The sequence below is a fragment of the Diaphorina citri genome, unplaced genomic scaffold (genome assembly GCF_000475195.1).
Source record: "Diaphorina citri unplaced genomic scaffold, Diaci psyllid genome assembly version 1.1 scaffold76, whole genome shotgun sequence".
Classification (NCBI taxonomy): Eukaryota; Metazoa; Arthropoda; class Insecta; order Hemiptera; family Psyllidae; genus Diaphorina; species Diaphorina citri.
Genome location: NW_007377513.1, coordinates 342708 through 367344, shown reverse-complemented (window position 1 = coordinate 367344; position 24637 = coordinate 342708). Strand labels below are relative to the sequence as shown.

At 39.3% G+C, this 24637-nt stretch overlaps 3 protein-coding genes across 3 annotated transcripts; 2 read left to right on the top strand and 1 right to left on the bottom strand.

Moving 5' to 3' along the window:
• Window positions 1-7: 7 nt before the first annotated feature.
• LOC113472576 (proton-coupled amino acid transporter-like protein CG1139) lies at window positions 8-1464 on the bottom strand. The gene is made up of 3 exons (XM_026832372.1): window positions 1257-1464; window positions 817-872; window positions 8-235 (listed from the first exon to the last, which is right to left on the bottom strand). Exons 1-3 carry the CDS (start codon window positions 1462-1464, stop codon window positions 8-10), a joined length of 492 nt encoding a protein of 163 aa, XP_026688173.1.
• Window positions 1465-2960: 1496 nt separating this feature from the next.
• On the top strand, window positions 2961-24505 carry LOC103521630 (RNA-binding protein 1). The gene is made up of 4 exons (XM_008486745.2): window positions 2961-3208; window positions 3523-3615; window positions 22800-22898; window positions 24324-24505. Exons 1-4 carry the CDS (start codon window positions 2976-2978, stop codon window positions 24334-24336), a joined length of 438 nt encoding a protein of 145 aa, XP_008484967.2. The 5' UTR covers window positions 2961-2975; the 3' UTR covers window positions 24337-24505.
• On the top strand, window positions 5869-19971 carry LOC103521640 (proton-coupled amino acid transporter-like protein CG1139). Its single transcript, XM_026832290.1, has 11 exons — window positions 5869-5873; window positions 10148-10264; window positions 10818-10902; window positions 11780-12061; window positions 12900-13078; window positions 13545-13720; window positions 17550-17689; window positions 17758-17949; window positions 18527-18807; window positions 19301-19451; window positions 19888-19971. Exons 2-11 carry the CDS (start codon window positions 10149-10151, stop codon window positions 19969-19971), a joined length of 1686 nt encoding a protein of 561 aa, XP_026688091.1. The 5' UTR covers window positions 5869-5873; window position 10148.
• Window positions 24506-24637: the final 132 nt, after the last annotated feature.

Here is a 24637-nt window from a genome sequence, read left to right as displayed (position 1 = left end):
ATTGTACTTACGGAAGGGGTTTAGCAAGCCATCGTAAGCTAGGCGGGACAGGGATGATGTGGTCAGAGCTCTGGAGATCCTCCTCCGAGTCATTCAATGGACACCTTAACCCCCGTGGGACTGGAGAATATACATATAAGCTAGGCGGTCCTTCCATCATGACAAGCTCACATACGTCTGGGAATTGGACTACGTGATATTTCATCTTCTTGCTGACGTCATATTTGATCTGCATCTGTAAATTTGAAACGGCCTATTAGCATCTTCATAAGGGTGAGATATTCCACCAAGAGAGTAGACTAGTCAATTCAATTCAATTTTTATTGTATTGTTAATACACATTATATACAATGCATCTGTAAATTTGAAACGGCCTATTAGCATCTTCATAAGGGTGAGATATTCCACCAAGAGAGTAGACTAGTCAATTCAATTCAATTCAATTCAATTTTTATTGTATTGTTAATACACATTATATACAAATTACAAATAATGACACAATTTAAATAAACGATGACGAAAAACAGGTAGTCTTCCTAATGTACTGTTTTAGCAGTATAGTGCTCGTATTACCAGCAGGCTTTTACTGTAAAATGTTAGCCTATTGTTGGCAGCGTGTATTAGTAGATAACAATTTTCATCTCCTTTATCTGTGGTAGGTAACCTATGGAAGCAAAATCTTTTGTTAAGGTAGCTACTACTAAACTAGCATTATTTAAAGGAGCCCCTTTTACTCAGATACTCAGATCCTATCTAACGTGGGTTGTTTTATTATTCTTATAGGATCATCGGGATCCAAGTTGCTTTGGATATTACCAACAAATGCAGCGTCATCATGGTCAGAGCACCGGTGAAAACACCAAAGAATAAACCAGGAAGATATGGATGTCAATGGTGTCATGAATATCAGTGAAAAAGTGACTGTCAAACAGCCTGGATTAAGGAATTCGTATATGGAATCAACGGTGACATACATATTTCTTCCATTTTATTTTGTCCAACTTTACTGGAACATTTTAATTGTTATTTATTTAATAAATTCGGACTTAAAATTCATGTAGATCTCAGAACTTTTTACTTTCAAGAATAAACCAGGAAGATATCCGACTGATTTGAAACCACTGGGCATGGCGAGGCATCCGGTCCCAATGCTTCCTTTGATGAAGTGGATGTAGGTTTCCCAATTCCTGTGAAACAAAGTGAACTGTTCGTTGGAAAGATGGATATTCCTTACATCCTTTAAGTAGAGAATAAACCAGGAAGATATCCGACTGATTTGAAACCACTGGGCATGGCGAGGCATCCGGTCCCAATGCTTCCTTTGATGAAGTGGATATAGGTTTCCCAATTCCTGTGAAACAAAGTGAACTGTTCGTTTGAAAGATGGATATTCCTTACATCCTTTAAGTAGATACGGGACAGGGATGATGTGGTCAGAGCTCTGGAGATCCTCCTCCGAGTCATTCAATGGACACCTTAACCCCCGTGGGACTGGAGAATATAGAATGTCAATGGTGTCATGCATATCAGTGAAAAAGTGACTGTCAAACAGCCTGGAATAAGGAATTCGTACATGGAATCAACGGTGACATACATATTTCTTCCATTTTATTTTGTCCAACTTTACTGGGACATTTTAATTGTTATTTATTTAATAAATTTGGACTTAAAATTCATGTAGATCTCAGAACTTTTTACTTTCTTCTAGTTCTTTTTCTTCCGTGTCCGCTTTGACAAATGACTGAGTCAGAAAGTTGGAAATTCTTCTTCCAATACTCTGCAACGTGAATCGCCGCCGCATCACAAAAAGTTATGTGTTTATTCACAGTATTCACAATATCTTCACAGGCCTTTGGTACGCTATACCGCTATATCTATCTCTGTACATTAGAAAATTTTCTTCTCTTTCCTACACTTGGACATGTCTCCGAAAGCAAACGTCCATTAGGAGAGGTCATATAAAAACGATATTAAAACAGCCCCTTTTGTTTCTCACTCGTTTTTAGTTACATAGGTATTCTTTAACCACGATCGAATAAACTACGGGCTAAAAAATTCCCGGAGGGACGGACCCAGCTTGTTCCTCTCGATGTACCATAAAAACATAAAACCTAGGATATAAAATGAAAGCTGCAGTCTGGAATAAAAAAAAGATTAAGATATCCCGAAAATGATGAAACTCTAGGAATATCGGAATAATAAAATTATCAGGCACCACTTCAATAGTCGATGTTGAACGTGAGTCTAGCCTGTTGCTTTTCTATTAACCAATTTCGTGTTCTACCTAACTCTCACCTGTTTTCCTGACTAGGTACGTGTTTTACCTCGCGGATTATACAAAACAGAGAGATCTTTGGCCTCATTTGGAGGGAGACCTCAAAAAAGATTGAGAACCACTGGTCTAGCTTTTTGACCAATTTGGCTGTCATGTCACTTCTCTTCGTCTAAGAATTTGTCTGAAAGTTCATCATAACGTATCTATCTATCTCGTATCAGATGTGAGATGAGTACCTAGACATCTACTTATAGTGATCCGTGACTCAGAAGTGTAATCCCGGACAAAAGTTAAAGTTTATGCGCCTTATAATTTATTCTTCCCAGAACATAACTGTTTTAAAAATACCAAGTACTACCCATCTCTAATCATACCCCATTGAATGAGATGGTGTTTTCTGCCCATTTTGTCTTAGCTGGCAATACCTATTACATATTGAATAATAATAAACTGAAAGGTAACCACTAGGCAACATTAATGTCCAAGGCATTCTCTACCACCAACACTTGGGGCAATAGAATTGTTATTTCATACCCCATTGAATGAGATGGTGTTTTCTGCCCATTTTGTCTTAGCTGGCAATACCTATTGCATATTGAATAATAATAAACTGAAAGGTAACCACTAGGCAACATTTAATGTCCAAGGCATTCTCTACCACCAACACTTGGGGCAATAGAATTGTTCTTTTATTTTCAAAATGACCTGTTGTGTTTCAGCACACAAAATGTCACACAGAGACTGGGATATCAAGTGCAAAGTCTACATTGGAGGTCTCGGCAACAATGCATCCAAATTTGAAATTGAAGATGCCTTCACCAAGTATGGTCCATTGAGAAATATCTGGGTGGCAAGAAATCCCCCTGGCTTTGCATTCGTAGAATTTGAAGACCCCAGAGATGCAGAAGATTCAGCCAGAGGTCTTGATGGCACGTAAGTATTCTCTAAATATTTTTCTTTTCTAATATGTTAATAATTTATGATAAAACCAACATTTTCAGGCACCAAGTTTTTAAGCCCCCCCCCCTTTGTTTTCTATTTCTTTCTCAAGGATTTCATTGAAATCTTTTTATTTTCTAATGCTGAGTGCACTCTAATATACCATTACTTAAATGGATTTAAATTGAAAATCAAAGGAATGTGAAAATTACAAGGCAAAGTAACCATGTTTCAAAATATTTGTGTTTATTTATTCTACTTTTATACACTTTTGACTTTATTGGCAACCCTTCTTTTGTGGCTTCCAGACGCATGTGTGGCAATAGAGTAAGAGTGGAAATGTCCTCTGGAAAGAGAAGAGAAAGAAACTATGATAGACCCCCCAGAGGAGGCAGACGAGGGTAAGTTTCAATCTAATAAGATACTAGCCATTTGTTTATGTTTCCTAGTCAAATTACCACTACCATTGATTTTTTTCCCCTTACCATTTAAAAAAAATATTAATAAAAAAAATAAATACTAACAAGAAGAAAAAATAAATAGGTATAAAAAAAGAGGAAAAAAATTTGACAAAAATTTCAAGAAAAAAATTGCGCGAATTTTTTTTTAAGCTACCAGACCGTCGAGAAGCATAGTCCCCACCCGAATGCCCACCCCCGGAAGATAACTTTGTCAGCACACTGAAAAGTTCAGAAGGGGGAGGAGTTTAAATCAGAATCAAGTGGGGGAAATTTCCCCTGCGCATGCGCTAGAACTTTAAGCTTTGGAGCTTTCTGTACGATGCTCTAAGGAGCTTTGTATACGATGCTACTTTTTCAGTTCAAAAGCAATGTTGTAGGTGGGAGAAAATTTTCTCTACCATTTATTACTTCGTACCTTGGTAGTTATGCTGTAAAGTTTTGTATCCGAGGAGGGCATTCAGGTTGGACCATGCTTCTCGTCAGTATGGGGAGGTTCTTTCGCCATTTTTTTCCTGAAAAATCTTTATCTATTATTATTATTTATTTTTTCTTTCGGTTTTATTTTTCATAAGTCAGTAGTACCTACTTACCTAGGGGTACTTTTTTCTCTTCTTTTGTCAAAATAGATCTAGATTCGATGGATTCATTGGATTTGGACAAAAAAATACCCCTAGTGTAAAAACTACAAATTACACTGTTTTCAGGGTTCGACTCCCGAAAACATTTTTCCGTGGCGAACAGCTAGTAAACAAATAATTGTTAGGATGGATAGGCATATTAAAGACAAAATAGGAAAAAGTTCAATACCTAGGTAATGTGTTTTTCTTAAATCTAATTAAGTATTTGGAATTCTTGTACATATAAATAATTTTCATAAGTTTCGTGTCATTTCCTGGTTTAGTTTGTATTTCCACGTACCTACATTGTAATACATGTGAAGTTAGTTTTGTTTGACAGGTACTGTAGCTCTTGTCTTTTCCAAGTTCTCTTACATAATTAGGTAGTAGGAAAAAATTGATCAAATGTAATTTAAAAAGGAGTATTTTAGCCTGGTAAAAGTGGCTCGAAAATTGGTTACCAGATTTGACCCAACTGATGGATTTTTCCATCATAAAAAATGGGCTTTTCCATAGTCTAAGTAAGGTACCTACCTACTTAATCTCATGCTGAGTACACTATCATGAGATTTTTCGAAATCTCAATATTTTCGGTGCTAGATGTGCCAAGAGACTAGAGAAATACACTGAAGGGAAGATAGTCCTTTGTTTTGGAGTAACCTAAATGTCTTTTGACAATATTGGGGTATTGGCTACTGAGAAGATGATACAGTCTCTGTTAACCACGAGTCAACTTTGGCCTCTGCGCTTGCGTAGGAGTCAACCTTAATGTCAACACAGAGTTGTAGACCCGGACTTGAGATACCCCAAGCTAGAAAGATGATGATGAAGACAAGATGATGATGAAAAAACTAACTCGACTGAACTAGGAGACATGGGTGGATATATAGTTTCTGAACACTGTATGTCCTATGGGATAACATATCTCAGATCTTTTGACTTTATTGGCAACCCTTCTTTTGTGGCTTCCAGACGCATGTGTGGCAATAGAGTAAGAGTGGAAATGTCCTCTGGAAAGAGGAGAGAAAGAAACTATGATAGACCCCCCAGAGGAGGCAGACGAGGGTAAGTTTCAATCTATTAAGATACTAGCCATTTGTTTATGTTTCCTAGTCAAATTACCACTACCACTGATTTTTTCCCCTTACCATTATGAAAGAAAGAAAATTTCACCTGTAAATATATCCAATGGAAGAAATTAGAAGAAATGTAGTATTACCATGTAAATCAAGGAAACTAAAATAGGTATGAAACATGTGCAAGAAAAACAATTTCATTTACCATTACGAGTAGGTGTCAGAAGAAGATTAAAATAAAAAGTTAATTAATACATCACAGGAGGTAGGAATTAAACAGTAGGTATTTATTCACCTCTTTAGGTGGGAATGGTATACAAATACCTAGCCAGAAAATCCATTTATATTGAATCCTTTACTAAGATCTGTGACAGGAGTACACTCTCAATCTGCCTAAGACATCCATGTAAGTTATTTGGATTTGGTTTACAGTTATTTGAATTCCTGAAACTTTGATTAATTTGATGGAATGATAGGACTTTCACGTCACTGTACAACTGCTAAGGTTTTTAGTGACGACTCTCAATCTGCCTAAGACATCCATGTAAGTTATTTGGATTTGGTTTACAGTTATTTGAATTCCTGAAACTTTGATTAATTTGATGGGATGATAGGACTTTCACGTCACTGTACAACTGCTACGGTTTGTAGTGACGGGGGTTTTACCCCTCCATTTGGCGACAAGCTACCCGCCTTCTCCCATTAACCTCATCTAGCCTGAGTGGGCACTGCCAGCAGCACGCTATTGCCCGCCCATCCGGATACCAGCCTTGACGTTGCTTAACTTCAGTGATCTATGTTGAACTAGTGCGCATTTAACTTGTTATCGCCGCGGCCTATTCGTGCTATTCCGCTGGTTATAATCAGTCTCATTAGCCTGAACCTCAGGGATGTGACTTTTTTTTCCACTTCTTCCTTTTTTTCGAGCGGGCTTAATCATCTGGAGTAAGTTTAATACGTAGGTACCGGGCACTGCCAGCAGCACGCTATTGCCCGCCCATCCGGATACCAGCCTTGACGTTGCTTAACTTCAGTGATCTATGTTGAACTAGTGCATTCAACTTGCTATTGCCGCGGCCTATTCGTGCTATTCCGCTAGTTATAATCAGTCTCATTAGCCTGAACCTCAGGGATGTGACTTTTTTTTCACTTCTTCCTTTTTTCGAGCGGGCTTAAGCATCTGGAGTAAGTTTAATACGTAGGTACCTCCTTTTTTAATCAATATAGCATTTTGTTTCTTTCTCCTCATCAGACTCCCAGTCCTGGTCAAGTTAGCCTTCGCGTTTGTCATCCTATTCACGTATCCCCTGCAATGTTTCATGCCGACCGACATTCTGTGGAGGAACTACGTGAGAATTCACATCACGCAGAAGTCACGCAAGTGGGTGTATAATACAATCCTTCGAACAGTGCTGGTGGTGTTCTCAGGTGAGTGGAAGTCCTCTAGTTCTGTGGAGAAGAAAATTGTATTTAGAAAATCTAGGACTTTGCTCTATGCGAGCCCTTAGGAAAACTGTAGAAGGCCTAAGGGTCTTGTACTGCTGAACAGGGCCGTATCCAGGATTTTGTCGAGGGGGCCTGATGATTCAAACAGTGATCCCTCCACTGTTTTTCGGAGTCTTACCTACAGTAAAGGAGGAAAATTAAGCTCGAGACAGGGGGCGGGTCCCTCACCGCCCCCTGCTTTGTAAGCGCTAGACCGCGGGTTTGATTCTACCCCGGGGCGGCTGGTTTACTCCTATCCTGTCCTCCTCTATTCTCAAATGTCAAGGAACTTGACCAATAGGCCATTGTAAAAATAAATATTCTATACATAACCAACCTCAGTGGTGTAGTGGTTAACGCGTTGGACTTTGGATCTGGAGGTTGGTGGTTCGAGTCCAAGTCAAGTCATAAAATGTATCTAGATGTAATAATTTTGGAACGATATTTGTGACAAGCATTTAAGTATGTGACAAGCATTGAAAAATTCCTTTGTTCTCTCCCCGTGTTCCAGTCCTGGTAGCTTCCCTCATCCCGTTCCTGGACCTTCTCATCTCCACGGTGGGCGCCTTCTCTCTCCCGACAGTGGGCATCACATTTCCCGCCATCATGGAACTGAGCGTTTTCTACAAGGAGAAGCGTCTCACCACTTGGATCAAAATCAAGTGTATCGCTCTGATTATCTTCGGCATATTTTCAATGATCCTGTGTACGTATGTGTGTCTGTTCTCCATCTCGGACGCCGGTCCCAACACGGCCAATCCGACGCAAGTGTTCGTCGGTAACTTGACAGCGACGCTCACGCCGTCCAACACGTCGCGTGTTGCATAATCTTGACGACCTTAGACGCGTTTTCGACGACCTAGAAGATCGGCGTTTCAGGTTCCGTAAACAATGCCGCCATGCGCCGAGAGGCTGTCTAGATTTCTGTAAATTGGTGTCAGCTCTAAATAAGATCGATGAAGAATCTATATTGATACCTAAAGTACCTACTATCTAAGATCTGTCAGTTGAGAACTAGGTACATATTGGGTACCACACCCTAGAATAACAAAGTTTTACTTGAGAGTGGGAAGTAGAAGGTACATACTATGATTTATGATACCCACCTCCTAAAAACGACTAGGTACCTACCTACCTATTGTTCAGTTGAGTCATGGATCGTCACGCAAGTATCCCGGGTTCGATTCCCCGTTTTATTTCGAAACAATTTATTCTTGTTGTCCTGTTAGGAACCTACTGTTAAAGGCTCTAAAAATTGTAAATATTGTCCAACCAGCCCAAGACCCCATTATAATTATTGTTGTTGTTCAAGTTTTGATACCTGAACTTTATTGTGTTTTTATTATTTTGTTTTATAAGTAGGTAGGTACGTAGGTACCTATCTACCTAACACTGCCAAAGTTTTTAAAGACGTGGGTTTTACCTTCCATTCAGCGATAAACTACCCAACTCCTCACATTAACCTCACCCATTCTGAGTGGGGTCGGGAGGAGCCAGAAACATCACGTAACTACTCAGATAGTCATACATCTAGATATCAACCACACGCAACGTTGCTTAAATTCAGTGATCCATTTGGAACAGTAGGTACCTGCATTCGAACATGGAGGTATGAATATAAAATATTAAAATAAAATATTCATACCTCCATGCATTCGAATGCAACGTGCTACGGCCGCTGGCTTCACTTTTCTATTTTTCTTTACTAGTCCTTTATCCACTCATTCCTATCCTCCATGAAACGGACACTTGGCAACATAGCGGAACGCTGTCATCGATTATTCTGGAATTCTGGCAACGTAGCATCCTAGCCATTTTCTTTTTGTGTCAAAACGTAAAAAAAGGAAGGAACAAGGAAATCTATTTTTGGAAGTTAAATAATTATTAAGTATTTGAATTTGAATAAACTATTTCGAAACTCTTAACTTTGGGACGATAAGACCTCCGTTGTTACAGTTCCTTCTCGATTTATTAACCTCGGTACCCAAACGGGAGATACCTACTTGCCTATAGCAAGTGTTTCGAAAAGTGTCGATTTGTCGAAATACATAGGTATATGCCCAGTATGCCCTATAATTACTCTTCTTCCTAGCTAGAGGTTTGTTAGAGGGAACTGTAACTGGCATAGTTTTGTTTGATAGGGTTTAATGGTAGGATTCTCAATTTATTAGCTCTCTCATCCAGTTGGATAAAAAAGCTCACCAAATGAGAATCCTGCCAGTAAAACCTTAAAGAAAGTTTGTCTCTGAATATTAACTGTCAAGGTCATTAGACGCCCAAAAATTTTGCATCTGTAACCTGTTTACATAAGTACCTATTAGCAATTGAAATAGAAGTCCTTTTTTTGGTGATGGGAATCTAACCCAGGACCTTTTTCATGTCAAGCAAACTGAACCAACTGTGTCCCCAAATCATTGAAATCTGTGAAAAATAACTTAGGTATGCCAGAGGACCAAATATACTCCGGGTTTACAGTCTCATGTTAAGTCTCTTACTTCATTTGGTGCTTAAAGCATAGGTGTATTTTCCTTTTGGGAAACTGACCACTGGAAACTCAGCTTCAGGTTGTGGTTATGTACCGGGTTGGGCAAGGCAAGGTTGGTAAACTATCCTTGTTTTTAATTTACCCCTCCCATGCCAAACTGTAGAAACAATATCCTGTCTCACCTAGTCCGAGCTCACCTCAACCCAGTACAAAACCACAACCTCAGTCACTTACATTGGAGCTGTGGTCAATTTCCCAAAAGGAAAATACACCTTATATAAAGTACCTTTCAAAATGACACTGTAGACCTAGGTGTTAAAATCTTCCACCCCTGCTTTGCAGTATTGTGGAGACATGAGTTAATCATCAAATACCGAATCAACACTGAACATGGCACGAATCAAGAATTCAAGACCGCTATTTCATTTGGTTCATGTCAACATACTTCTAGAGAGCTTCATTCTGACGTTTTCCTGTGTTGGTTTTGTTTTCAGCTCCCGCTACTAAGACTAAGGCCATTTATTGTCCGCTAATGCCTATAGCCATCTGGAGTGAGAGTGTCGATTTGTCGAAATACATATATGCCCAGTATGCCCTATAATTATTTACCTATTTGAAATCATTAGATCAAAGCAGCTGTCATCTGGATCATAGATAGAGACTTTTAGTGTCTCCCGCGGCTGTTCTACATACTACTTAACCCCTTCTGGGCTTTCAACTTTCAACATACCAGCGAGTGTCCATGATAAAGTAACTCTAATTAACTTGAAATTTCCGTCTGACAAAAAATTTCGATTATTTCAGCTAAGGATGCAGCACCATGTAGCCAAACAAATGGGAGTGCCACTCATAGACTATGCTGATGCCATGAAGCATGCGGTCGAAGGAGGACCCAAGGGTATAAGCTGGCTGTCCAAACCTGCGCCGTAAGTTTAAAGCAAAGAACACCTTTCGGGCATTTATGCACTATTGCACTTGGCATAGGTAATTATTCTGAATTACAAACAGACGAAGTGAATTGTAAGCAGATAAAACTCAATGAGAATGTTTCGAGACAGTCAATTCGTGAAACAAGTGTTCAAGTCATGAGAAATAATTACCAGTTCAAAATGTTGTTGTTTACAAATATCTAGAATATTGACCATCAGGCCATTATCCTACCAATTTACAATGAGATTCTGTCAGACCGAAACCTCCAAATAGGTACAAGTAGTAGTCGGATAGGTACTTACCTGTCTTTTATTAAGTTTCGAGACAGTCAATTCGTGAAACAAGTGTTCAAGTCATGAGAAATAATTACCAGTTCAAAATGTTGTTGTTTACAAATGTCTAGAATATTGACCATCAGGCCATTATCCTACCAATTTACAATACAATGAGATTCTGTCATACCGAAACCTCCAAATAGGTACAAGTAGTAGTCGGATATAGGTACTTACCTGTCTTTTATTAAATGTCATCAACTTTGTTTTGTTTCAGATATTTAGTAGACTTCTTCCTGTGCTCGTTTCAAATCGGTGTCTGCTGCATTTACGTGTCGTTTATTTCCAATAACTTGAAACAGGTTAGTTCCTTCAAAAACTATTAAAAGAAAGGCACCCGATTGTCCGCTTGTAGTGGGTATTACTAGACGAGTTGATGTGCTGGGACAATCAGTTGTGATGAGCACTTCATCATTCATAGATTCCTGGTTTAACCCATCCTTTAGGACTGTTTGCCCCTAAACCTAAGGCTCTGAGTGGGCTTTTTGTATAGCAATTATTGAATATGAAGCTAATACCGTAGCACTGAACTGTCTTACTCGCGGACAAATATGCACTATGCTTCCTCGACCTTGAGGGTGATCCGTGGGGTGGTATAGTGTGTGTGGTGATGGTGAGCATGTGCAGTGGTATGTATGTACGTGAGTTGAGATGTGTATGGCAATATGTGTGAGTGGAGACTTTTTTTTTTTTAATTTAAACAGGTCTTGTTTATTGTTCCATAAAATGTAATGTTATTACCAATCAAATATATAAGACCTTGTTTAGACTGCGAGAGTAAAGGGACTTTTCAGTCCTATGCCGGTAGTATAAACAAGGTATATTCTATTCTATTCTATTCGCGGACAAATATATGCAATATATTTCCTTGTCCCTCGACCTCAAGTGCTTGAGTTTTACGTGCCTTATAATTCCTCCCTTCCCTGGTATGGTATTATTTCAGATCTCTGATGAATTCTGGATCGTGCTCAGTCTCCGGACTTGGTTCATCGTGATCCGTGACTCAGAAGTGTAATCCCGGACAAAAGTTAAAGTTTATGCGCCTTATAATTTATTCTTCCCAGAACATAACTGTTTTATTCGCGGACAAATATATGCAATATATGTCCTTGTCCCTCGACCTCAAGTGCTTGAGTTTTACGTGCCTTATAATTCCTCCCTTCCCTGGTATTATTTCAGATCTCTGATGAATTCTGGATCGTGCTCAGTCTCCGGACTTGGTTCATTATCACCGGTGCCATCATCTTACCTCTCAACCAACTTCGCAACCTTCACCACCTCTCACCGCTATCGACGGCAGGTGACTTCCTAGTGGTGGGAGGTCTAGGTGTGGTGTTCTACTATATCTTCAAGGACGGTCTCAGTTTGGGTTCTGATGTGGAGCTTATTCCGGAAAACCCCTTCAAAGGATTCGCCCTCTTCTTTGGAACCTTGATGACGGCTGTTCAGTCCATTGGAGTTGTAAGTGTCTAGTCGTATAGTTTAGTAAGTAGCTAAGTAGGTATAGAGTGCTTTAATCTTTTGGAAATTTCTTAACGGGAACTTTAACAACGGATATTTTACCCGAAATCGAACAGAGAAAGAAGACAGGATAGGACAAAGCCAGTCTTCACGAGAACGAATCTGATCTGTTTAAGAGTAGAATAAAGTCCGCCCAGGCTGGAATGGAACCCACGAGAAAACCCCTTCAAAGGATTCGCCCTCTTCTTTGGAACCTTGATGACGGCTGTTCAGTCCATTGGAGTTGTAAGTGTCTAGTCGTATATTTTAGTAAGTAGGTATATATAGAGTGCTTTAGTCTTTTGGAAATTTCTTAGCCGGAACTTTAACAACGGATATTTTACCCGAAATCGAACAGAGAAGGAAGACAGGATAGAGCTTATTCCGGAAAACCCCTTCAAAGGATTCGCCCTCTTCTTTGGAACCTTGATGACGGCTGTTCAGTCCATTGGAGTTGTAAGTGTTTAGTCGTTTATTTTAGTAAGTAGGTATAGAGTGCTTTAGTCTTTTGGAAATTTCTTAGCGGGAACTTTAACAACGGATATTTTACCCGAAATCGAACAGAGAAGGAAGACAGGATAGGACAAAGCCAGTCGTCACGAGAACGAATCTGATCTGTTTAAGAGTAGAATAAAGTCCGCCCAGGCTGGAATGGAACCCACGACCCAGCGCTTAGACTGTAACAAATTTTGGCCAGTCAGATGTTTGGAACTGATTCTTCAACGCAGCTTGAGATCAGTATAGCATAGGTACATATGTCCCTTAAAAGTCTAAGAAATTATTGACTTCTATTTTTCAGATAGTCTCTCTAGAGAACAACATGAAGCAGCCAGCCGATTACAGAAAGCCGTGTGGTGTGTTTAACATCGGTATGGTATTCATCACCTGCCTGTATGGATTCACTGGGCTAGTCGGCTATATGAAATATGGGGCAGCTACTCAAGGAAGCGTTACTCTCAATCTGCCTAAGACATCCATGTAAGTTATTTGGATTTGGTTTACAGTTATTTGGATTCCTGAAACTTTTATTAATTTGATGGGACGATAAGACTTTAACGTCACTGTACAACTGCTACGGTTTGTAGTGACGGGGGTTTTACCCCTCCATTTGGCGACAAGCTACCCGCCTTCTCACATTAACCTCATCTAGCCTGAGTGGGCACTGCCAGCAGCACGCTATTGCCCGCCCATCCGGATACCAGCCTTGACGTTGCTTAACTTCAGTGATTTATGTTGAACTAGTGCATTCAACTTGCTATCGCCGCGGCCTATTCGTACTATTCCGCTGGTTATAATCAGTCTCATTAGCCTGAACCTCAGGGATGTGACTTTTTTTTCACTTCTTCCTTTTTTTCGAGCGGGCTTAAGCATCTGGAGTGAGTTTAATACGTAGGTACATCCTTTTTTTAATCAATATAGCATTTTGTTTCTTTCTCCTCATCAGACTCCCAGTCCTGGTCAAGTTAGCCTTCGCGTTTGTCATCCTATTCACGTATCCCCTGCAATGTTTCATGCCGACCGACATTCTGTGGAGGAACTACGTGAGAATTCACATCACGCAGAAGTCACGCAAGTGGGTGTATAATACAATCCTTCGAACAGTGCTGGTGGTGTTCTCAGGTGAGTGGAAGTCCTCTAGTTCTGTGGAGAAGAAAATTGTATTTAGAAAATCTAGGACTTTGCTCTATGCGAGCCCTTAGGAAAACTGTAGAAGGCCTAAGGGTCTTGTACTGCTGAACAGGGCCTGGAAGTCCTCTAGTTCTGTGGAGAAGAAAATTGTATTTAGAAAATCTAGGACTTTGCTCTATGCGAGCCTTTAGGAAAACTGTAGAAAGCCTAAGGGTCTTGTACTGCTGAACAGGGCTGTATCCAGGATTTTGTCGAGGGGGCCTGATGATTCAAACAGTGATCCCTCCACTGTTTTTCGGAGTCTTACCTACAGTAAAGGAGGAAAATTAAGCTCGAGACAGGGGGCGGGTCCCTCACCGCCCCCTGCTTTGTAAGCGCTAGACCGCGGGTTTGATTCTACCCCGGGGCGGCTGGTTTACTCCTATCCTGTCCTCCTCTATTCTCAAATGTCAAGGAACTTGACCACTAGGCCATTGTAAAAATAAATATTCTATACAATACATATTGTTATCTCATATTTTGAATAAGGTAAGTGATGTACATGAATTTATTGTTCCTGGGGCCTCCCTACTTGTTGCGTAATCTATGTAGGTAAATTCATACCTACCTATTGGTAATTGAGTGGAACCTGAGATCATGGAATTTTCCAGTCCTATCAAAACAGACATGACATGCCAGCATGCCTGTTATTTTATTTTAATAGAATGAGATAATTATCTGACCATAGAAGATGATAGGTACCGGCCTATAGACTACTCGTATACCAGGTACACCACTGTACGTATCCCAATAAGGTTCGAAACCTTGTTCCGGTTAATCCTAATCAGTAGCTCTCAAACCTGAAGGTAATCTTTTATCCCTTCATACCACCTTTGAAAAAGAGACAGTACCTATTATCTGCCTTATTACAACTAGCGGCCGAAGTAAAGGAAAATCAAGATTTCAAATTCCAAGCTAAGATAAGGGAAAAAGATTAAGATATCCCGAAAATGATGAAACTCTAGGAATTCTTCTCCAACCTTGTCTCTCCATCTTAGTATCTTAAGCTAGGATTACACTCTTTGCTCAGTGAGCAAATATTTGCTCAAATTGTTTGGAAAAGTATTGAAAATAGTGTAATGACCTAAAAAATATTTGGCAAATATCTCTGTGTTTGCCAGTGCCAGTTTTGCTCATGTTTGCTCTGTGAAAACAAATGCAGAAAAATAGAAACAAATAAATTTATATTTTCTACTTGGTGATGACTTGGGACTATACATATATTATACTTGGAATATTTGAGGCAAATATTTGTTTGGGCAAATATTGTGTTTGAAAAGTTTGCTTACGGCGCGAACGACATGTACAAAACATTGTTAAAGCGCCTAATGAAAAAAAAAAAGTTTGCTTAAATAGAGAAAAATGAAAATTTGCTCACATCAAAAGTAAAGGTTTCCCACTATATTAAAGAAAATATTTATCTGTTTTAAAATTCTTTGTTTTCTTTTTAATTTTCTAAAAAGCTAGGATTACACTCTTTGCTCAGTGAGCAAACATTTGCTCAAATTGGGGACTGTTCCAAATAGTGTAATAAGTAATAACCTAAAAAATATTTGGCAAATATCTCTGTGTTTGCCAGTGCCAGTTATTTGCTCATGTTTGCTCTGTGAAAACAAATGCAGAAAAATAGAAACAAATAAATTTATATTTTCTACTTGGTGACTTGGGACTACATATATTATACTTGGAATATTTGAGGCAAATATTTGTTTGGGCAAACAGAGAAATATTTTTTAGGTTATTACACTATTTTCTATACTTTTCCAAACAAATTTGAGCAAATGATCTCAGGTTCCAACCTCAATTACCAATATGAATTTACCTACATAGATTACGCAACAAGTAGGGAGGCCCCAGGAACAATAAATTCATGTACATCACTTACCTTATTCAAAATATCTGTGTTTCAGAGTCTTGCGGTTTCAAATTTGTCCACTCAAGATTCTTTGTAGTATTTCAAGTTTAACGTGAGTCTAAACTCAAGATTTTCAAGTCTAAATTCAAGATTTTCCTCCGAGTTATGAGATTCTTTGCATCTTGACAGAAAATCAGACACTAGCGGTTTTGAAAAAGAGACAGTACCTATTATCTGCCTTATTACAACTAGCGGCCGAAGTAAAGGAAAATCAAGATTTCAAATTCCAAGCTAAGATAAGGGAAAAAGATTAAGATATCCCGAAAATGATGAAACTCTAGGAATATCGGAATAATAAAATTAGCAGGCACCACTTCAACAGTCAATATTGAACGTGAGTCTAGCCTGTTGCTTTTCTATAAACCAATTTTGTGTTATACCTAACTCTCACCTGTTTTCCTGACTAGGTACGTGTTTTACCTCGCGGATTATACAAAACAGAGAGATCTTTGGTCTCATTTGGAGGGAGACCTCAAAAAAGATTGAGAACCACTGGTCTAACTTTTTGACCAATTTGGCTGTCATGTCACTTGTCTTCTTCTAAGAATTTGTCTGAAAGTTCATCATAACGTATCTATCTATCTCGTATCAGATGTGAGATGAGAGATGAGTACCTAGACATCTACTTATGCCTCTCATCAACCAGATAGATATCTAGATTATCAATTCTAGATCACCGTTACCTATTTACCTAATAATAGGTTCTGACTACTTACAATACGTAAGTATGTACATACTTACTTTGAAATTTTAAAAATGGAAAGATGATCTATGACGGTCTATCGAGCGACAATAGTGACGTATTCTATCGATTGATTTACCGTTTTGATTCAAACAGTCAATAGATGCTCTGAGTTAAGTCAACAATCAAGTTCGTATAAATTACCGATAACCTTAGCGGAAACTTCATTTCATATTCAAAAATTTCGATAGAAAACGCGCGTAGGTATGTTTGTGATGTAAAGAAAATCTATTTTTGACGCCGAAAATCAAGTATCCGTGTCTCACAGGTGTTATACATTGTTGATATTTCCTATTTTTTGATCCTTCCGAATTCCAAGCTTGGACCAGTGTTTTTCCCCCCTTAAAATACCTAGAAAGAATGTGTGCTGAAGCTCAAGCATGTTAAGGCGGTCTCTTCTTAATCCCTTGTGTGCCGCGTTCATTTTTGTTTAGGACTATTGGACTGTGACTATTGCAATATTGCATGGTACCTCAATCTCAAGCCTTGTGATGACTTTGGATCTGGAGGTTGGTGGTTCGAGTCCAAGTCAAGTCATAAAATGTATCTAGATGTAATAATTTTGGAACGATATTTGTGACGAGCATTGAAAAATTCCTTTGTTCTCTCCCCGTGTTCCAGTCCTGGTAGCCTCCCTCATACACCGCCCCCTGCTTTGTAAGCGCTAGACCGCGGGTTTGATTCTACCCCGGGGCGGCTGGTTTACTCCTATCCTGTCCTCCTCTATTCGCTTTTGGGGGAAGGGAAATAATGTTCTCAAATGTCAAGGAACTTGACCACTAGGCCATTGTAAAAATAAATATTCTATACATATTGTTATCTCTAGACCGCGGGTTTGATTCTACCCCGGGGCGGCTGGTTTACTCCTATCCTGTCCTCCTCTATTCTCAAATGTCAAGGAACTTGACCAATAGGCCATTGTAAAAATAAATATTCTATACATAACCAACCTCAGTGGTGTAGTGGTTAACGCGTTGGACTTTGGATCTGGAGGTTGGTGGTTCGAGTCCAAGTCAAGTCATAAAATGTATCTAGATGTAATAATTTTGGAACGATATTTGTGACAAGCATTTAAGTATGTGACAAGCATTGAAAAATTCCTTTGTTCTCTCCCCGTGTTCCAGTCCTGGTAGCTTCCCTCATCCCGTTCCTGGACCTTCTCATCTCCACGGTGGGCGCCTTCTCTCTCCCGACAGTGGGCATCACATTTCCCGCCATCATGGAACTGAGCGTTTTCTACAAGGAGAATTCATCTCCACGGTGGGCGCCTTCTCTCTCCCGACAGTGGGCATCACATTTCCCGCCATCATGGAACTGAGCGTTTTCTACAAGGAGAAGCGTCTCACCACTTGGATCAAAATCAAGTGTATCGCTCTGATTATCTTCGGCATATTTTCAATGATCCTGTGTACGTATGTGTGTCTGTTCTCCATCTCGGACGCCGGTCCCAACACGGCCAATCCGACGCAAGTGTTCGTCGGTAACTTGACAGCGACGCTCACGCCGTCCAACACGTCGCGTGTTGCATAATCTTGACGACCTTAGACGCGTTTTCGACGACCTAGAAGATCGGCGTTTCAGGTTCCGTAAACAATGCCGCCGCCATGCGCCGAGAGGCTGTCTAGATTTCTGTAAATTGGTGTCAGCTCTAAATAAGATCGATGAAGAATCTATATGATACCTAATACTAACCTCTACTATCTAAGATCTGTCAGTTGAGAACTAGGTATATATTGGGTACCACACCCTAGAATAACAATGTTTTACTTGAGAGTGGGAAGTAGAAGGGACATACTATGATTTATGATACCCACCTCCTAAAAACGACTAGGTTCCTACCTACCTATTGTTCAGTTGAGTCATGGATCGTCACGCAAGCATCCCGGGTTCGATTCCCCGTTTTATTTCGAAACAATTTATTCCTGTTGTCCTGTTAGGGATAACTTTGGGGGGGCTTAAGCCCCCCAAGCCCCCCCCTATCGCCGCCTATGGTGACTATTGCAATATTGCATGGTACCTCAATCTCAAACCTTGTGACTTGTGTTTCTCGTGAAATAGCAAATACTGTTCTATCAGCAACCCTTGGATCCATCTCTTTCAGATGAACAACAACAACAACAACAACCCCTTGCCCAACGACAACCTTAAGGGCGAAGGTTACGGCTTGGACACCCAACCCCATCCGCCGTCTAAAGACCATGGAGACTCGGTCGATTTGGGCGCTAAAGAGAACGGGCTGACGCAACCGCCCTATTTACATGAGCCTCAGTATATGCCGGGGAAATGGCGGATAGGAACGTTGCTACCGGCACCCAAGGGATCCCTACCCGAGGATTTCGATCCGTACAACCATCGAGCTGGAATCGTGAAAGGCGCCACCACGTGAGTAAACGTTAGAACTAGAAGAAACCCTGAGTTTTATTAGGTACCGATACCTACTCGTACTTTTCAAAGGGTACTAGGATAGAAAGCTGAATCCTTACCGAGAAACTAGAAGAAACCCTGAGTTTTATTAGGTACCGATACCTACTCGTACTTTTCAAAGGGTACTAGGATAGAAAGCTGAATCCTTACCGGGAAGAATTTTGGGATTGGGAAAGAAAATTAGCGCTGGGGATAGGTGGGTTGCTACCATCTTTGAACTTTGATTTATCTTGATATCTTGATTTTTCTTTATTTTTGTGCTACCAGTTGGTCATAATATGTCATATCATATACCTATCTATTGATCTATTACCCTATTTCTACAAAAATAGCAGTTTTCCTCAATGTGGGAGTAGATGATTCCGCCACTCTTATATTTCAATTTCTTTCTGCACAACTCTCTACCATTGAATGTATTCTATTTCTACTTTGTTTTCCTATCCCTATTCAGAAATGCTGAGACCCTGATACATCTCATGAAGGGCAGCTTAGGCACGGGAATGCTCGCGATGCCCATTGCATTCAAGAATGCCGGAATTGTCGATGGTCTCATCGGGTGTGCCCTCATCTCCTTTATTGCCTCCTACGGAATGCATCAACTGGTAAGAGAGATTTCCCCTCGTCGCGTGTTGCATAATCTTGACGACCTTAGACGCGTTTTCGACGACCTAGAAGATCGGCGTTTCAGGTTCCGTAAACAATGCCGCCATGCGCCGAGAGGCTGTCTAGATTTCTGTAAATTGGTGTCAGCTCTAAATAAGATCGATGAAGAATCTATATTGATACCTAAAGTACCTACTATCTAAGATCTGTCAGTTGAGAACTAGGTACATATTGGGTACCACACCCTAGAATAACAAAGTTTTACTTGAGAGTGGGAAGTAGAAGGTACATACTATGATTTATGATACCCACCTCCTAAAAACGACTAGGTACCTACCTACCTATTGTTCAGTTGAGTCATGGATCGTCACGCAAGTATCCCGGGTTCGATTCCCCGTTTTATTTCGAAACAATTTATTCTTGTTGTCCTGTTAGGACCGCCGCCATGCGCCGAGAGGCTGTCTAGATTTCTGTAAATTGGTGTCAGCTCTAAATAAGATCGATGAAGAATCTATATGATACCTACTAACCTACTATGTAAGATCTGTCAGTTGATAACTAGGTATATATTGGGTACCACACCCTAGAATAACAATGTTTTACTTGAGAGTGGGAAGTAGAAGGGACATACTATGATTTATGATACCCACCTCCTAAAAACGACTAGGTTCCTACCTACCTATTGTTCAGTTGAGTCATGGATCGTCACGCAAGCATCCCGGGTTCGATTCCCCGTTTTATTTCGAAACAATTTATTCCTTTTGTCCTGTTAGGTACCTACTGTTAAAGGCTCTAAAAATTGTAAATATTGTCCAACCAGCCCAAGACCCCATTATAATTATTGTTGTTGTTCAAGTTTTGATACCTGAACTTCATTGTGTTTTTATTATTTTATTTTATAAGTAGGTAGGTACAATATTGTCCAACCAGCCCAAGACCCCATTATAATTATTGTTGTTGTTCAAGTTTTGATACCTGAACTTTATTGTGTTTTTATTATTTTATTTTATAAGTAGGTACCTAGGTACCTATCTACCTAACACTGCCAAAGTTTTTAAAGACGTGCGTTTTACCTTCCATTCAGCGACAAACTACCCAACTCCTCACATTAACCTCACCCATTCTGAGTTGGATCGGGAGGAGCCAGAAAAAACATCACGTAACTACTCAGATAGTCAATAGTCATACATCTAGATATCAACCACGCGCAACGTTGCTCAACTTCAGTGATCCATTGGGAACAGTAGGTACCTACATTCGAACATGGAGGTATGAATACAAAATATTAAAATAAAATATTCATACCTCCATGCATTCGAATGCAACGTGCTACGGCCGCTGGCTTCACTTTTCTAATTTTCTTTACTAGTTCTTTATCCACTCATTCCTATCCTCCTTGAAACGGACACTTGGCAACATAGCGGAACGCTGTCATCGATTATTCTGGCAACGTAGCATCCTAGCCATTTTCTTTTTGTGTCAGAACGTCAAAAGAAAAGGGAAGGAAATCTATTTTTGGAAATTAAATAATTATTATTTGAATAAACTATTTCGAAACTCTTAATTAGAATTCCTCGAAGGCACTCTGCTTGTTCTTGGTGTGTGTTAACTGCTAGCGTTGATTTAGATTGACAAAAATCAACAACTTTGTGTGAAAATTCCGACACCGCCCTTCGCTTCGCCCATCTTTAAATTCTAACGAGGTAAGTTCGTCATTACATTGATTTTGTGTTAAATACCATCCAAGAAGTAAATCAATCTGAAACACCATGAGCCGTGGCAGAAGGTTTGATTTGTTCTTGGTGTGTGTTAACTGCTAGCGTTGATTTAGATTGACAAAAATCAACAACTTTGTGTGAAAATTCCGACACCGCCCTTCGCATCGCCCATCTTTAAATTCTAACGAGGTAAGTTCGTCATTACATTAATTTTGTGTTAAATACCATCGTTTCGAGACAGTCAATTCGTGAAACAAGTGTTCAAGTCATGAGAAATAATTACCAGTTCAAAATGTTGTTGTTTACAAATGTCTAGATTCTAGAATATTGACCATCAGGCCATTATCCTACCAATTACAATGAGTAGTCGGATACTTACCTGTCTTTTATTAAATACTTTAGAGTCATTGGTAGGTACCTACCTAGAATCCTAGAGCTACCAAGTAGGTATACTCAAGGCCATCAATAGCATGATGGAAGCTTTGGGAAAATGGTGGCATCAAACGCAGACATCATACCTAGAGATGTATACGAGTAAGTATTTTACTTGTAAAGTACCGGTTCTCAAAAGTACCGGTAAGTACCTACCGGTTCTAATTTGGATGTAATCAATTACTCAAAAAAAGTAATTGCTTTATCACAAGTTGTGCAATGAGTACAAGTCTACAGTCTACAAGGTACAAACCAATTACAAAAGAACCGATTACTAAATAATATTATTACATTAGGCCAAGTAGGAATACTCAAGGCCATCAATAGCATGATGGAAGCTTGGGAAAATGGTGGCATCAAACACAGACATCATACCTAGAGATGTATACGAGTAAGTATTTTACTTGTAAAGTACCGGTTCCAATTTGGATGTAATCAATTACTCAAAAGTAATTGCTTTATCGCGAGTTGTGCAATGAATACAAGTCTACAGTCTACAAGGTACAAACCAATTACAAAAGAACCAATTTCTAAACAGTCTACAAGGTACAAACCAATTACCAAAGAACCGATTACTAAATAATATGATTACCTACATTAGGAAGAGAGGGAAAGGGGAAGTCCAGCAGACTCATGGAGAGAGAGAGCGTGCTAGAGAGGTATTTGTAAGTTCTCGGCTTGATTTGGTTATATGAACAATATCTTGATAAACGAGTAAAAGTAGTTGGATTACAATGAGTATTTTGTACTCGGTTCTTGAAAAGTAATTTTGATATTGTTTTTGATTTGTGTTGAATACAAAAACCCCTTTTCACCCCCAAGTGGTTAGATCTTATACAATTTAGTACCAGGAGCTCAAAAGTGAAAATTATCAAAGCAGTACTAGACAGCTAGACAGCCGAATTATACACTTTTGTCTAGTGCTCCTGACAAAATAATAAATAATGATGATAATAATAATAAGGTTGGACTTCTGCTTCTAGCTCTACAAGCCAAGTCTACACATTTGAAGTGTGTACATCAGCTGCCTTGTACTACTAAATACATTTTTTTTTGCTCAGGTGTAAGGATGGTAGGACTGGCATTCTACTCAAAGTTTTAGATAACTTTCTCCCCCGGAGTCAAATGTCTCATATGGTTCTATTTACTGTTGCTTTGTACCTAATGGTGTTGTGTGTTTTGTTTTCCCCATGACAGACGATCTCGTTCTCCCAGACGCAGGTCTCGTACTCCACGCTCCAGATCTGACTCCCGCTCTCCTGTGCGTAGATCCCGCTCTGGTTCCCGGGACAGAAGGTAAGATTTCCCGGCTTATATTTTGCTAATTTTGCCAGGGTTTTAAAAACTTGATTGAAGAAACGGTTATCTTTCTCCTATTCTGTCTTTCCTCTTTCTTCGATTTCGGGATGATAAGACCTTAGCAGTTACAATGCCCTTCAAACATCTTTTTTTTTTTTTACTACCTATGTAACTTTGTGAAAGTACATTTTACCTTTTGGATTGTATGGAATAATAGTCCTATTTTTTTTCTCTCTCTTCTTCCGAGTAAGAGTGGAAATGTCCTCTGGAAAGAGAAGAGAAAGAAACTATGATAGACCCCCCAGAGGAGGCAGACGAGGGTAAGTTTCAATTTAATAAGATACTAGCCATTTGTTTATGTTTCCTAGTCAAATTACCACTACCACTGATTTTTTCCCCTTACTATTATGAAAGAAAGAAAATTTCACCTGTAAATATATCCAATGGAAGAAATTAGAAGAAATGTAGTATTACCATGTAAATCAAGGAAACTGATCTGGGTATGAAACATGTGCAAGAAAGTCAATTTCATTTACCATTACGAGTAGGTATTAGAAGAAGATTAAAATATAAAGTTAATACATCAGAGGAGGTAGGAATTAAACAGTAGGTATTTATTCACCTCTTTAGGTGGGAATGGTATACAAATACCTATCCAGAAAATCCATTTATATTGAAACCTTTACTAAAATCTGTGACAGGAGTATATATTTTTACTAGGAGTATTTTATTAGTTAAACTAGAAATTATTGAAGAAAGAGAATATTTCTTTTTATAACTGACAGCTATTTTATGAGTGGTGTCCAGATAGCTTTTTCTGGTAGCCCTTTAGGTCCTACATCAACCCTCAAGCGTTGTACAGTCGTTCGCGGGACACCCTGTATACATTTTACCCAAACATAATATACCTTATTTTAAATGGTCAAATTCTGTAGAAATGTATTTGCCACCTTGATTTGTCCTTTAAAGTCGGGGGCCACAAAACGAGTTTAAACTCAGTTTAACTCTCGTTTAATAGAAAAAAAATCAAGGTGATTTTTAAAAATTCCAGCCAATCAGATTGCTTAAACCGAGCTCAAAACTTAAACGGAGTTTAAAAGCCAATCATATTGCTTAAACCGAGCTCAAAACAAACGGAGTTTAAACTCACTTTGTGGCCCCAGACCTCACTCCTCTAGGCAGGTAGATGAGTAAATTTAATTTTAAGTTTTTTTCATGTTTCATTTGATACTAAAATTGTTCTCATTATTATAATAAATGTCCAGATTAATCAAGAGATACCTTTGTTTTCATTTCACCCTTTCTTTTCTGTCGATCTGTCGTGTGAGGGAAAGACCCTATTAAAACTACCTAAAGTTATAGGTATGAAACTGAGTCCAAGAGCTTCATTCTGACGTTTTCCTGTGTTGGTTTTGTTTTCAGCTCCCGCTACTAAGACTAAGGCCATTTATTGTCCGCTAAAAAAAACCCTGTATTTTGTGAGTGGGGACCTTGTGAATTCATATTGGAACACCCTCCCTTTAAGTAGCTGTGTAGCATAAATCTCAGACTTACATCGTAAAATTTCCTACTCTCTCAATTTGACAGCCCTCCGTCATAACCCCTAAGATGTATACTTTCTCTGACTGTGAATCTAACATAGTATTTTGGCTGTGTTTCTCAATGATTCCATTTACCTCCAGGGTAACGGCATTTGTGTAAAACGAAATTCCTTACTAGCCTTCGTCGGTGGTGTA